The sequence below is a fragment of the Uloborus diversus genome, chromosome 8, assembly GCF_026930045.1.
Source record: "Uloborus diversus isolate 005 chromosome 8, Udiv.v.3.1, whole genome shotgun sequence".
Taxonomy (NCBI): Eukaryota; Metazoa; Arthropoda; class Arachnida; order Araneae; family Uloboridae; genus Uloborus; species Uloborus diversus.
In genome coordinates, this window is record NC_072738.1 from 146,929,058 (window position 1) to 146,942,297 (window position 13,240).

The following is a 13,240-nucleotide window of genomic DNA, read 5'->3' on the forward strand; positions in this document are numbered from 1 at the left end:
AACTAATTGTGGGCCAAATTTCATGAAAATCGGCAGAACGGTCTAGGCGTTATGTGCGTCACAGAGATCCAGACATCGAGACTTCCAGACAGAGATACAGACTTTCAGTTTTATTATTAGAGAGAGAGAGAGAGTAAAGAAAGATAAGCTGGAATATTTTTATAAGTTGCCAAATCTATTTAAGTATGAAATTTTGAAAGTTGTAAAGTGCTATTTTTCACGAAATATAAACATGAAATATGAACTTTTATAACAATTAATTTCTCACTCCGCATGCGTTTAAGATAGCACTTTACAACTTTCAAAATTTTATTTAAAAAAAAAATCGATGCACCAAGACGGAGTTGTTGGAATGAAACGAAATTTTGCACACTTAAAAATAACATTGTTTGCAGAAAGTGATTATGAAAACAAAATGATGACATTTTGGAATAAAGTTCCCTAAAATAAAATTTAATGTGGACATTTTTGTGTGTATGAAATTTATTTTAAAATGAATGAAACTCAAAAATTACGCAATAATTTTGACATTTCTTTCATAACATGAATTTTTCAAATGACACAACTTCAACTGACGAGAGAAGCATTCAGTAGCAGACACGAAAACTGTTAGGTGTGATCTTCAAATTCAGTTGCTTTATAATCGCATTGTATTACTAATGAACAATTCTTGTTGCTGTAGAAACTCTTTTATCTGAATTAATTGGGAAACGGCAGTAATCCGGAGTGTTGTCTTTATGAGAAAAAATAATGTAGATTTTAGAAAGAAAAGAAATAATTTTCATAATAATAGAAATACTCCGGGGGGGGGGGGTATTTAGACAATTCTTTTAAAAATATGTATTTATTTACTGTTCATTTAAAAAACTTAAACACTGCAAGAAAAAAAAAAGTTTGTGATATTACTAATAAAAGTTTACCAATCGTGATAGTTTTAATTGTCAAATGGTAAATACAAATACTAAACAAGTTTTATGTTAGTTTAACCCTACAAAAAAAAAAAAAGAAAGAAAGAAAGAACAAAAGTGCTTACATTTTATCCTGTAGTGTACACCTAACTAATAATAATAACAGTAATAATGATAGAAAAAAATTAACCGAAGTACTGTAAATGAGCAGAATGAGTAAAAAAGAGTACGGTAAAGTATGTTTAAAAAAAAAAGAAAAATTCTAATACAAAACTAATGCAAAAATATGAAGCTAATTTTTTAAAAAAACTTCATTATTAGTATTTTTTCATTGTTTTATTTTTTAAGTGTCTTAAAGCTGGATAATGATTGATTTTTGATGCAAAACCGAGTTTTCTCGGTACTTTTAAATTATATTAGTATCCGCTTACAAACTGTACTCTAATTACTGCTTGATTTGACCGCATATAAATTAAGTTTGAGTAGTAAAAAGGCATTATGCAGAACACAATGGATTCTCCTACTAATTTAAACCTTTTCTGATAATTTACCATCTGAATTAAATAAAACAGTATATTTTTAAAGTAAAATTTCAACTATGACATCAAAAATCAAACGTAATTCTTAATTTCTTAAAAATTTGCAGATAAACTACTTTACGGGATTCTATAAAATAAATGACTTTAATTTCAGTACAGTTGCGTTAAGGTTATTTGCAAACCTTAACGAAGTACGTACGTACTGAATTGTAAGTGTGCCGGAATATGAGAAGATCCGGAAAAATGGTGTCCAGGTAATCGAGTTTCCATTGCAGTTAATTTTAAAGTATTATCATGCACCTTAGGGTGGTCCAAAAATACATGTAAAAAAAAGTTTCTCCTAGATAAAAGGACATCCCTCATTTTTTTAGACTTGTGGATAGAAAAAACTGGAAGTATTTGAGCTTCCTATTTCAACTGAAAAGGGTGCTGAAGCCCCTCCCCCAAACATCATAAGTATGAGGAGGGAGGTTTAAAACTTCCCCCCTTCAATAGTTTGTTGTCTTTATTCTCTAGATGTAGTGTTTGTGTATCTGTTTTGTGCCGTATGGAATATATTTTATAATATGTGTATATACACACATTTAGTTTTTAGTTATTACTAAATAAATCTTTACGTGTTCTTCGACCACTCGTCTGTTGACTGTTCTTCATGCGTTCAGAAAACTCAACTATCACACCGCTGCCTATCGAGATAAGAAAAGGTAAGCCAACCCTTCCTCAAAACAGAAAAATACACTGAAATAAAAAAAACAATGCTACATATTATAATATACACGAGTAATATGCATAATAATTGCAAAAAAATAATTATTTACAAAAAAAAAAGCTGGGGAAAATAATTGTTTCTAAATTTGTGACAATTTCTATGCTACGGCTGATGTTAAATTAAGGGGTCATTGAGCACCCTCTTAAAATTTGAGTAAGAAGCTAAAACTTTTACAGCATAATACTATTAGTAAGTCTAAAAAAATAGGGGGTGTCACAAACTCTAGCTGAAAAAAAAAATATTTTAAACCACCCTAATGCATCAACTTCATTACAAATAAATGCCAAGTTTTATGCGTAAAGAAAAAGTAGAATGAGAACGGTTAAATTTTTGTCGATTTTGCATGCTTGCTCCATCAATGCATCCAACAGATAATCCCTAAAAGTATTCAAATCTTCTAAATGCTAAATTCTCTTTTGATACAAATAGATTCCTTGCACTGCGTCGTTGAAATTGTTTAGCAATATCACATATTTTTCTCTTTTGAAAGAGATCTTTTCTTTTTTCACAACTCGCATTTCGTTGCTGATCTTCAGACCTTCAAGTATTTTCGACGTTAAGATTGTAAAGTTTTCATTTATTGTGTTCCTATAATGCATGAAATATGCTACAAAGATGAATGAATGTGAATCATTCGTAAGTTATGCATATTGCATTAACGCCACGTTGCTTGGAGTGACATCATTCTTGCTGGAAGGCGTTGTTGATGGATCCCATGTCCACCGTTCTTCTTTCAATCTGCAATAAAGAAGGAACAATTTTAAAGTTAGGAACATGCAGGAAAACAGTTGCATATGTCTTGCACCTTAGCTGAAAAACAAAAACCTATATAGACTCTAACAGAACAGATTGAAAATATATTGCAGTGGGCAGGTAAAGGGCTGTTATCATCGGAAATGAGTTTTTAAGCTATTTGATGAAATGCGTTTTGAATTCAATACTAAGAAAGGGGAATTGCTGGAGCAAATTTGAAAACAACCACCAAATATTTTTCTGTAACTTTCTTAAAAGCTTAGAGAGAATTAACTCAAAAGATTTGCCGAAAATTAGCAAAATGTACAATTTAAAAGTTCTTCCATTACACTTCAGAATTTTGGCTGGAAATCATCTTTAAGTCTAGCTTTATGAAAAATACACTCATGTAAGCACGTTAGTTTAATCTGGAAATTATTACACAGAAACATAAAGGCACTTCGTCTTAAATAACAGAAAAATATTTAAATATTAAAAGCCTGATTGTTTCTTCTTGATTTTTTTCTTCAAGTGCTTTGAAAATAAATCACTTTTTAAAAAATAATTTGTGATTGCAGATGGTTAAATGTTAAGCGACCTTTTGTATTGTTAAATGTAAACTTAAACTAATAGCACCACTTCAAAAAGTAGCTTCATAGTAAATAATAGGTAATGAGTTTGCTGAAATCAGCCTCTAATATAAGTCGGAGTAGCATACTAGTATGAAGCCCAGTGGTTTAGTGGTAGCGATTCACGCTTCCCTGACACAGACCCAGATTCGATTCTCAAATCGGGCACCGTCAACTCAGACCTTTATCGCTTCTGTGGGTCATTAAAATCAGTCCCTAGTATGGAACTCATTTTATAGCACTGGGGGTGCCGCGTTCGACTGACCATCTAACTGGAACGTCAGCCTTGCACCCCAGAGCCGTCGATTAAGAAAATGGAGATAGTCATAGTACGCCTTGACGCTGAAGGGCTCTTGTGCGTTTAGTAGTTGTAACGTATGCATGAACTGTAACTGATACGGTTCTGAACTGTAACCGTAACTGATACTGTGAGCTTGCCATGTGAACTGAATGTAAATAAAATATTTACTCAGAGATTGAATCGTTGGAATCATGTCTTGTCTTTCTACATTATAAATTATGTACAATAATCAATATAAAATGATCATCAGACCGATTAAAGTTCTACAAGAACTTAAGTTAACAGCAGTAAACATACTCATTTCTTGTGTTATTTAAAACAACAACGAATATAGCTCGGAATAACTCACCAGTTTCTTGGGGTGTTTATTAAATCAACATCGGTCACAGGTCAACTGATATTCAAAAGAGACATACAAGGTTTGAATAAAAAGTATTGGGAACAATTTTTTGCTGATATAACTGTACGTCACAACACGTTCACACCACGCACGCTCGATAGTGGGTAGTCCGACCTTGAGTACGCGCCAAGCGCCAGTTTCTAGCGAGCTTTCGTGCACGCTAGATCGTGTTTTGAGTGAACTCCTGTAGAGTAATTCGGTGCAAGCCCAAAAAGCAACGAATGGAACGTAGGTACGCCAGCAAATTTTGTATTGGACAAGAGAAATTGATACGGAGACGTTTGGAATGAACCGCAAAGTGTTCAAGGATGAAAGCATGTCACAAACTGCAGTTTTTAAGTGGCACAAACTCTTCAAAGATGGCCGAGAGGATGTGGAAAGCGATCTCCGCGTTGGACGGCCGTCGGAGACGTTGGGAATGAACCGCAAAGTGTTCAAGGATGAAAACACGTCACAAACTGCAGTTTTTAAGTGGCACACACTCTTCAAAGATGGCCGAGAGAATGTGGAGGACGAACCACGCTTTGGAGGGCCGTCGGAGAAGTTGGGCATTAATCACCAAGTGTTCAAGGATGAAAGCATGCCACAAACTGCAGTTTTTAAATGGCACAAGCGCTTCAAAGATGGCCGAGAGGATGTGGAGGACGATCCCCGTGTTAGAAGGCCTTCGGAGAAATTGGGCATTAATCGCCAAGTGTTCAAAGATGAAAGCATGCCACAAAGTGCAGTTTTTAAGTGGTTCAAACGCTTCAAAGATGGCCGAGAGGATGTGGAGGACGATCAACGCGTTGGACGGCCGTCGACGTCTAAAACCAAAGATAACACACAACGTGTCGTGGAGTACTGAATTCAGACAGCCGGTTAACTGCGGTCTGAGAAGTCTGCATACGTGCCGTTAAGGGCTTTTCGGAATCCACCAACCAAAGAGCCTTCAAGTCATGGAAGAGCCGCTGGCAAAAGTGTGTCGATGCTCAAGGGATGTACTGTGAAGGGTTTTGAGGTATTAAAGATATATATCAAAAATAAATTTATTTTTCCGAAACATTTCCCGATACTTTTTATACACACCCTGTACTATAAAGAAGTTACCATTTCAGTTCCATTGTAGAAAGCTTGGTTGGAGTCTTCGTGATATTTCTGTTTCCGCAGCCTGGTGAAAAAATATAAAATGTTTAAGAATGCATCACCAATCTATACTAATATTATAAAGAGATAGAGCAGATTTTTGTACGTTTACATTTTCGAGGTAATCTCCGGAACCATTGCAACTATTTCAAAAATTCTTTTACTACATGAAAGGTGCATTCTTACTGAATGACATAGGCTATAAATCATGCATATATGTATTCATACTAATTTTAAAACCAATAGTTCGTCGTCGCTACCAGTGTGTGTTTCGTACTGTTTCGTTCTTATAAACGTAAAAACAAGCACCGATTGTCTTGCTTAAGCAATGGCAGGATAATTCAAGGTTCTTTTCGAACTGTATTCTGGGTGATGGAAACACGTGAGAGAAAAAAGAGTCACGATGTCAAACTGAATGCTGAGGGATGTCAGCATATGAAAAGACAAAATCACTACATGTATTTGATGCTTTCTATTAGCCTTGGGCATTGCAAATCATGTAGAGCCATTGAATACTAATACTACAAATAATATTTAAACGAAATAAAAACGATATTGGTTTCGGAAATTAGTTTTTAAAACTGAGTAGTGCAGATAGACGATAGTAACCCATGTTTCTAAAAGTTTAAATTTTGCATGCCTTTCGGGCTGTCCTTCAAAGTTTTTTAGTCATACTAAAGTTGAAATGAGAAACAACTGCTAACGAATTCACTGAAGGACATTTAATTTAAAAAATTCTCAACTCAAAGAGTAGTTACACATAATTACCGTACATTCAAAGTTATGAGTTAAAACAACAAGGAACAAAGAACATTTGATAGGAAAGAAATTGATAAAATGAAAAAATAAATAGAATTATTTGGAGAAATATTCTTCATGATGACCGTATTTAAGGATTTAAAACAATACAATTCAACAATATAGCTTACAAATATCCTATCAGAAAAAAATTTCGAAAATCAATTAATAAATAAATACAAAATAGAGACTTGTAAAAAAAAATAATAGTTTAAAAAACTAAAAAAACACGCTTTTGTAGCAAATTAACTAAAAAGTGAAAAATAATCTTTGGATGATAGTAGTTGACCAATCACTTAATTTTAATGTAATACAAAAAAGAGTGGGGTGCTGTTTATTTACATTTTTGCTTGGACAACAAATGGAAGAAATTAAAGACAACTGATAAGAAGCCCCCCACGCTTTTTTGTATTACATTAAAATTAAGTGATTGGTCAACTACTATCATCCAAAGATTATTTTTCACTTTTTAGTTCATTTTGCTACAAAAGCGTGTTTTTTTAGTTTTTTAAACTATTATTTTATTTTTCTGTTTTTTAGTCTTATGTTGGAGAATTATCAGGCGACGAAATCATTTATAAAACGAGTGCGAGGGTAATATCTTAAAGTTAAGACAAGGACACCCCGATGGAAAGCTACTGTGAGTCATCGATGTATGTTTGCGGAAATCATATTTATATTACTTTGAAAATTTGAGATGCATTTGAATAAAAGTTTGTTCAACAATGGTCTGATCAGCAATGAATTTCCAATTGAAGGCTCACCTAAATTTTGGCATGAAATTAGTTAAAAACAACTATATTTCATGTTCTAATTACCTTGGAACATTGGAACAAATTGTGTCTGATGCAGAAAAATTAAAGGTTTTTGTAGATATTTTGAAATAATTTTTTCGAGCATTTTTTAATGTATTTTTTAAAATTTTTCCTTTTTCACATTGTTGGATTTATGCCAAAATATTGATTAAAATTGGAGGAAACTAACAATTAAAAGAGTTAATTAATTTGATTATAGAATATTGCATTGTCATCGGGTCTGAGGTCGCGTGCCAAATTTCAAAAGAATCCGATCGCAGGAAGTGGGCGAAATTTGAGCTGTAAGATTCCGTTACAAGATACATACATACATACATACATACAGGTGAAGCTAATAAAAGCGTGTTAAAAAAAAGGAAGTGTTTTGAAGAAAACAAGAACAAGTTGAAAAGCATCCCGCGGTTGAGAAAGAATTGGTAGAATATACAATATGCTTCCTACTAGCCAATTGGAATTTTGTTAGTAAAGAATTCATTTACATTTTCGTGGTCCAACATATTTCCAAAGTCTTTTGACAGTTGAAGGTACTGCCAGCCTATCAAGCAGAATTTGTAGAACTCGGTCATATAGCGGACAACAAGCTTTGGAAACTAACCTTATCTGATACATGTTACTTTCTGACTCCATTTCTAAACTCAGAGAATTGTTTATAACTATTTTAACTTTTATATCAACTTTTAGATCCGATTGCTTTATGGTAAACATTTAAAAAGATCTCTGGGACAACATATTTAAGAAGAGCGTCAACAGAAATTCTTTGATTGTCGACCGAAGTCTATTTTAAATAGAAGGCAAAATTTGTCAATGAAGCGGACACTCAATAGTCAACTTTTGTTAGCCACTGCCGCAGAGAATCAACGAAAACAATTCTATTAAAACAGGATTGGTACGTGAAAGCCAGGGACGCAAATGAATGTTTATCGGAATACTTGGTAGAATTGGAAAAACTTGATAAATTCAACACTAGCCAAAAATTGATTTTCGATGTGTATTTTACGTAGCTGCCGGGACTTTACTTAGAGGTGGAAGAACTGACCGTTTCACATTTAAACCACTTTGAATATCTCCTCCAGAAATACTCCGTATGTTCCACAAGAAAACAGCGGGCAATTGGGAGAACTTCTCCAATGAGTCACTATTCGGCTGAAGGCATAGATAAGACTTTAAAAGGCCTATGAGAGGTGTCACCTCCGAATGTAACGGTAACGTTCATTAAACTCTTTGTGGGGTTACCTAGAAGAACTCGTGCAGACATATCTCAAGATTAATTAAAATCGTCTCCTTTTGGGAGCCCTTTACAACCCCTGTATATTAAGAACAACTATAAGAGGCCGTTATGGTGATAAACATTACTTGAGTTTTTATATTAAAAGTAACGGGAAAATGCCTGGAAAAAAATATCTTTTCAAAATAAATGAGTTTATTCTGAAACCAAGATCCTTTGCCAAAGACATTTTTCGTGGATGTGGGAGAGTGCTATAGTTTTTGCTAATAACGCTGTGCATCATCCACATGAATTCTTTAATTCTCTTCACTCCCTCACTTCTTTTCATGCTTTTAGAATTCAAGGCGATATCCCAATAATTTTATTGCGCAACTTTAATTTTCCTAATCTGTGCAATAGAATAGGACCTCAATTTAATTCACTACAGAATAATATGATTTAGAGTATTGTTCTTACAGCACCAGCAGCAGGTATGTTGGCTCATATTCCTTGCACCCCCATGGTCCCTGTATATTCCTTTTTCCAATTTAAGTGGTCGCAAAATCCAACTAAGATTTCTTATGCCATCACCATCATCAAATCTGATGCTCAAACTTACAACTACACTACATGTAGTGCAATGTTATGTATTGTATTGTTCAGTGGGTATCATATGTTAGTCTTTTTTGATAAGGAAATGAGGTAAATCAATTTGTTTCAAATCTCATAAAAAGAAAACAAACGAGCTGATGTCTGCATCACATGACTTCTTTTTACACCAATTTGATGTTATGTATGTGCGTATGTGTGTATGTATGTCGCATAACTCGAACGGTATGTCCTAGAAAGTTAAAATTTGGTACGTAGATTCCTAGTGGGGTCTAGTTGTGCACCTTCTATTTTGGTTGCATTCGGGTGTTTCTAAAGGGGTCTTTTGCACCTTTTTTGGGGGGAATTCATTGTTAATTTCGATGCAAACTCAAGTGACGTTATAATTTGGCGGATACTTGGCGATATATCGTCAGTCTTTTGGTCACCAAGTTTTGTCGCATATTTGGCGGGGGTTTTTTTTTTTTTTTTTTTTTTTTTTTTTTTTTAATCTGGTTTCAATGTGGCCATTGTTGGTGATATTTGGAGAGTTAGAGAGAGAATCACATTAAAATTGCAATAATAGGGAAATAACATTAAATTGGTGTAAAAGGAAGTCATGTGATGCACACATCAGCTCGTTTTGTTAAAGGAAGTAAAAATGTGGCTTTCAAATTAATAAGTACCTGCACAATGTTTATTTAAGATAAACAGTTTTTTTTTAACCCAAACGAGGTCTGGACGGGCTGCTAGTAAATAAATACAAAACAAATGCTTAAATTAAACTTATTAAATTTAACTGCACTCGTTTTGGCAAAAGATCTTTGATTTTTTTCCCTTTTGTGCTGCTTAACTCAGTTTAAAAAATCTACTGTTTCTATAAACTTTTTAGATCAAACTTGTAAGTAAAAATAAGTCAGCAGTGCTAATATCAGCACATGAATGCTTTCTACCGAAAACGAAAACAAATCTCCACATGTGAAAATCTGATCGCTCTGCACAGCACGGTTGAAAATAATGTTCAATGAAACACCAAGATTTGGGTAAATATAGCAAAGCCATTTTATTGATAACTTTTACCCCTTTAATGGTGTTTCTTCAAATATCATAATGAAGTTTTGAAGTAATTTCATGGGGAAACTTAGTGCGGTGTATGTTTTGTACTGATGAAAAATAAAGATTCGCTGAAAAATAAAGCTAAAATCACTTCATTTGTTCACTTTAATGATAGCCTAAATAGTCAATGACTAATTTTACAAATACGGTTATTTGTTACATCGGTTGTTACAGGGAATTGCATTCTCTCTCTCTCTCTCTTTTTCTTTTTATTTTTGCATTTTAATGTTATTTTTATTAGACAGAATTTTCAGGAATTTTCGAATGTAAAAAAAAGCAACAGAGAGAGAGAGCATTCTCAACATGCAACACAGACATGAAAAAATATGCAAAACAATTTAAAGCTATTCAATGAATTGGCAATAGGAAGCAACGAAAAAATCTCTTCGTTATTTGACTTTGATTTGAGAAACCACTCGTCTCACTCAGCTTTTTTCTGTTTTTCGATTTTCGGATATTGCTCGTTTTCTGCGAGCTGTTGTTCAATACATATGTATAATTAGAAAATTGCCCGTCATGGTATGACTGACGAAAATTGTTTCAACATTTGAACGAAGCAATTGCCTGTTTGATGATATTTTGACAGTTGAAATTTTAACCGTAACTCCTGTAGATTAACCATAAACTCCAGTAGATAGCGTTCATTGTTGACCACTTTTTCGTTTTTTCATCCTCCTAAAATGTCAGTGTTACCAGTAAAACAGTTAAGTTACCGGATTCAGTTCAGCCTCGTCACAATAAAACATTTCAATGCTTATCAAACATTGCCAAAAAAGATTATCAAGTTATCATGCCGTGGAGGGACTTTCATCGTTGATGACGTCAGGAGCGTTATTCGATCATTGGCTAGTATATACACTGCTTGACAATTGCTAAGGAACAATTACGTTTTTTGGAATAATTAAGAATAGATGATAATTAAAGAAACAGAAAGAAGTATATAGTTAGTAGGGATGATGTGCATTTATTATAAGTACAAAATAATACAGATATTACTGCATCAATGAAGTCTAAACTTAAAAATAAAAAAATAATCTTACTTAGATGGTTTTCAAACAACCACCAAAAAATGATCTAGGTCAGAATAATGGAGACATGAGTACCTTAATATGATGTATGATTACCAGGGACACTAATGCACATTTTACATCTGTTTTCCACACTCCCCATTAATAATTGACGGGTGCTTGGGGGATGTTTTTCCACTCCATCTCTTAAGGCGGATTTGAGTTCTTGTACTGTTTTGGGAGGGACGGTTCTTCGCGTAACACGTCTGCCAAGGTCCTCCCAGGCAAGTTCAATTGGATTTAAGTCGGGAAAGTAAGACGGTCATTGCATACGGAGAATGTTTTCACTTTGCAGTGCGTCTGACACTTCAATGCTCCTGTGCGGCCGTGTATCGTCGTCCGTAAAGAGAAAGTTTGGACCTACATCCCCCCTAAAAAGACGAACATGGTCCAGCATAACTTCTCTGCAATACATTTGCGACGTAACGCTTTCTTGTTCAAAAATGTAAAGCTGTGTTCTGCCATTGTGCATGATGCCTGCCCACACCATCACGCCTGGGCCGTACCGATCACGTTCGCAAACAAATTTTTGTGCATAACATGTTACACGCTCTCCCCACAGTAGTTGGTGACCAGAATTACTTGTCACACTGAAACGAGATTCGTCAGAGAACATCATTCTAGACCAATTTTGACGATCCCAACCAACATGTCCCTTACACCAGCGTAATCTCTCTCGACGATGGCGTGGTTGAACTTGGATGCAACGTACGGGCTTCTGTGCACACAAACCAACTTTATTTACTCACAGTGAGACGGTTCTTGCAGAAACATGCGTAGTGGTAGCGGTTGTAAGATTTGCAGCTATCTGTGCAGGAGTGAAATTTCTGTTCCTTTCTACCACGAGGGCTACGTAGCGATTCTCTGAAGGTGTGGTGTTCCTACCACGACCCCCGGCATACTTTTGCAAAACATTTCCACCTTCAGCGGCCTTCTTTAATCCGGGATGGCACTTTTTGATACACCCATTGCAGCAGCCACAGCGGTGACACTTTGGCCTACTTACAGTCGTCCAACTGCTCGTCCACGATCGTAGATACTCAAATAATGTCTTGCTTACATTTTACTCTTAAATATTACAAGAATCAAACGGAATTTCAGAGAAGAAGCTTTTTTAACATCCAGCACTATTTTTGTTAAAAACCAAACAGCGTGAATTTTTGTACGAATCTTGAGCGTGTATGCACTGTCTTTTATACAGATGAGTATTGATGTACCACGCCATCTGAACTTGAATTTGTTTCCATTGGCCAGCTGATTGAGGTACCAATTTGCATAAACCACTTGTTCCTTAGCAATTGTCAAGCAGTGTATATGAGGATGTTTCTTGAAAATGCGGTGAATCAAAAGTCGTTACAATCTTCGACATAATACTTCACTGTATTTACACAAAGGAAAGGGATAAATATGAAAAAAATACCTAGTTATGACGACAAAGGCCAAGACGAGAGTCAACAGTAAAATTCCTCCAAGAACAGCTCCGACGATAACAGTTCTCGTGCGGGCTTCTGAATAAGAATATAAAAATAATAATGTTTCATATGTTCATAAAAAAACAAGTTAAATTAATAAATAAACTTAGCAGCATTTGGTTAAAAAATGACGATTTTTCAATCAATTTCTAACAATTTTTCAGGAATCCCCGTTGTTTCGTCGACAAAAAATTTCCTTTGACCTGTTTTCCCTTTTCATTTGTGCCTTCTTTATCTTTATCTTTACTAATAATAAAGCTGAAATTCTCTCTGTCCGGAGGATGTCTGTAGGATGTCTGGATCTCTGTGACGCGCATAGCGCCCAGACCGTTCGGCCGATTTTCATGAAATTTGGCACAAAGTTAGTTTGCAGCATGAGGGTGTGTGCACCTCGAAGCGATTTTTCGAAAATTCGATGTTGTTCTTTTTCTATTCCAATTTTAAGAACAAAAATATCATAAGATGGACGAGTAAATTACGAAATTATCATAACGTGGAACCGTAACATGGGTACAAGCCAATTGGCGAGAAAATTCACCATACATTATTTGTAAATATACAGGCGAACCAAAAGACCTTTTAATTTTTTCTATTACGGGCAAAGCCGTACGGGTACCACTAGTTTGAAATACAGTGAAACCTGTGTAAGTTGACCACTTGCTTGCACTACTTTAGTGGTCAACTTAAACAGGTGGTTAACTTAAAGAGATTGAATTATATGATATAGGTCTAATTCTGTGCCCGAAAATAGCGGTCAACTTAGACAGGTGGTCAACT

At 34.8% G+C, this 13,240-nt stretch overlaps 1 protein-coding gene across 1 annotated transcript in view; it reads right to left on the reverse strand.

The window, feature by feature from the left end:
* Positions 1–2,772: 2,772 nt before the first annotated feature.
* Positions 2,773–13,240, reverse strand: part of LOC129227253 (neurogenic locus notch homolog protein 1-like) — a 113,087-nt gene continuing 102,619 nt past the window's right edge. The window contains exons 22-24 of the mRNA XM_054861771.1: positions 12,412–12,499; positions 5,368–5,428; positions 2,773–2,954 (exon numbers count right to left, since the gene is read on the reverse strand). Coding sequence (XP_054717746.1) covers positions 2,898–2,954; positions 5,368–5,428; positions 12,412–12,499 — 206 coding nt within the window. The 3' untranslated portion in view covers positions 2,773–2,897. The remainder of the gene's footprint in view (positions 2,955–5,367; positions 5,429–12,411; positions 12,500–13,240) is intronic.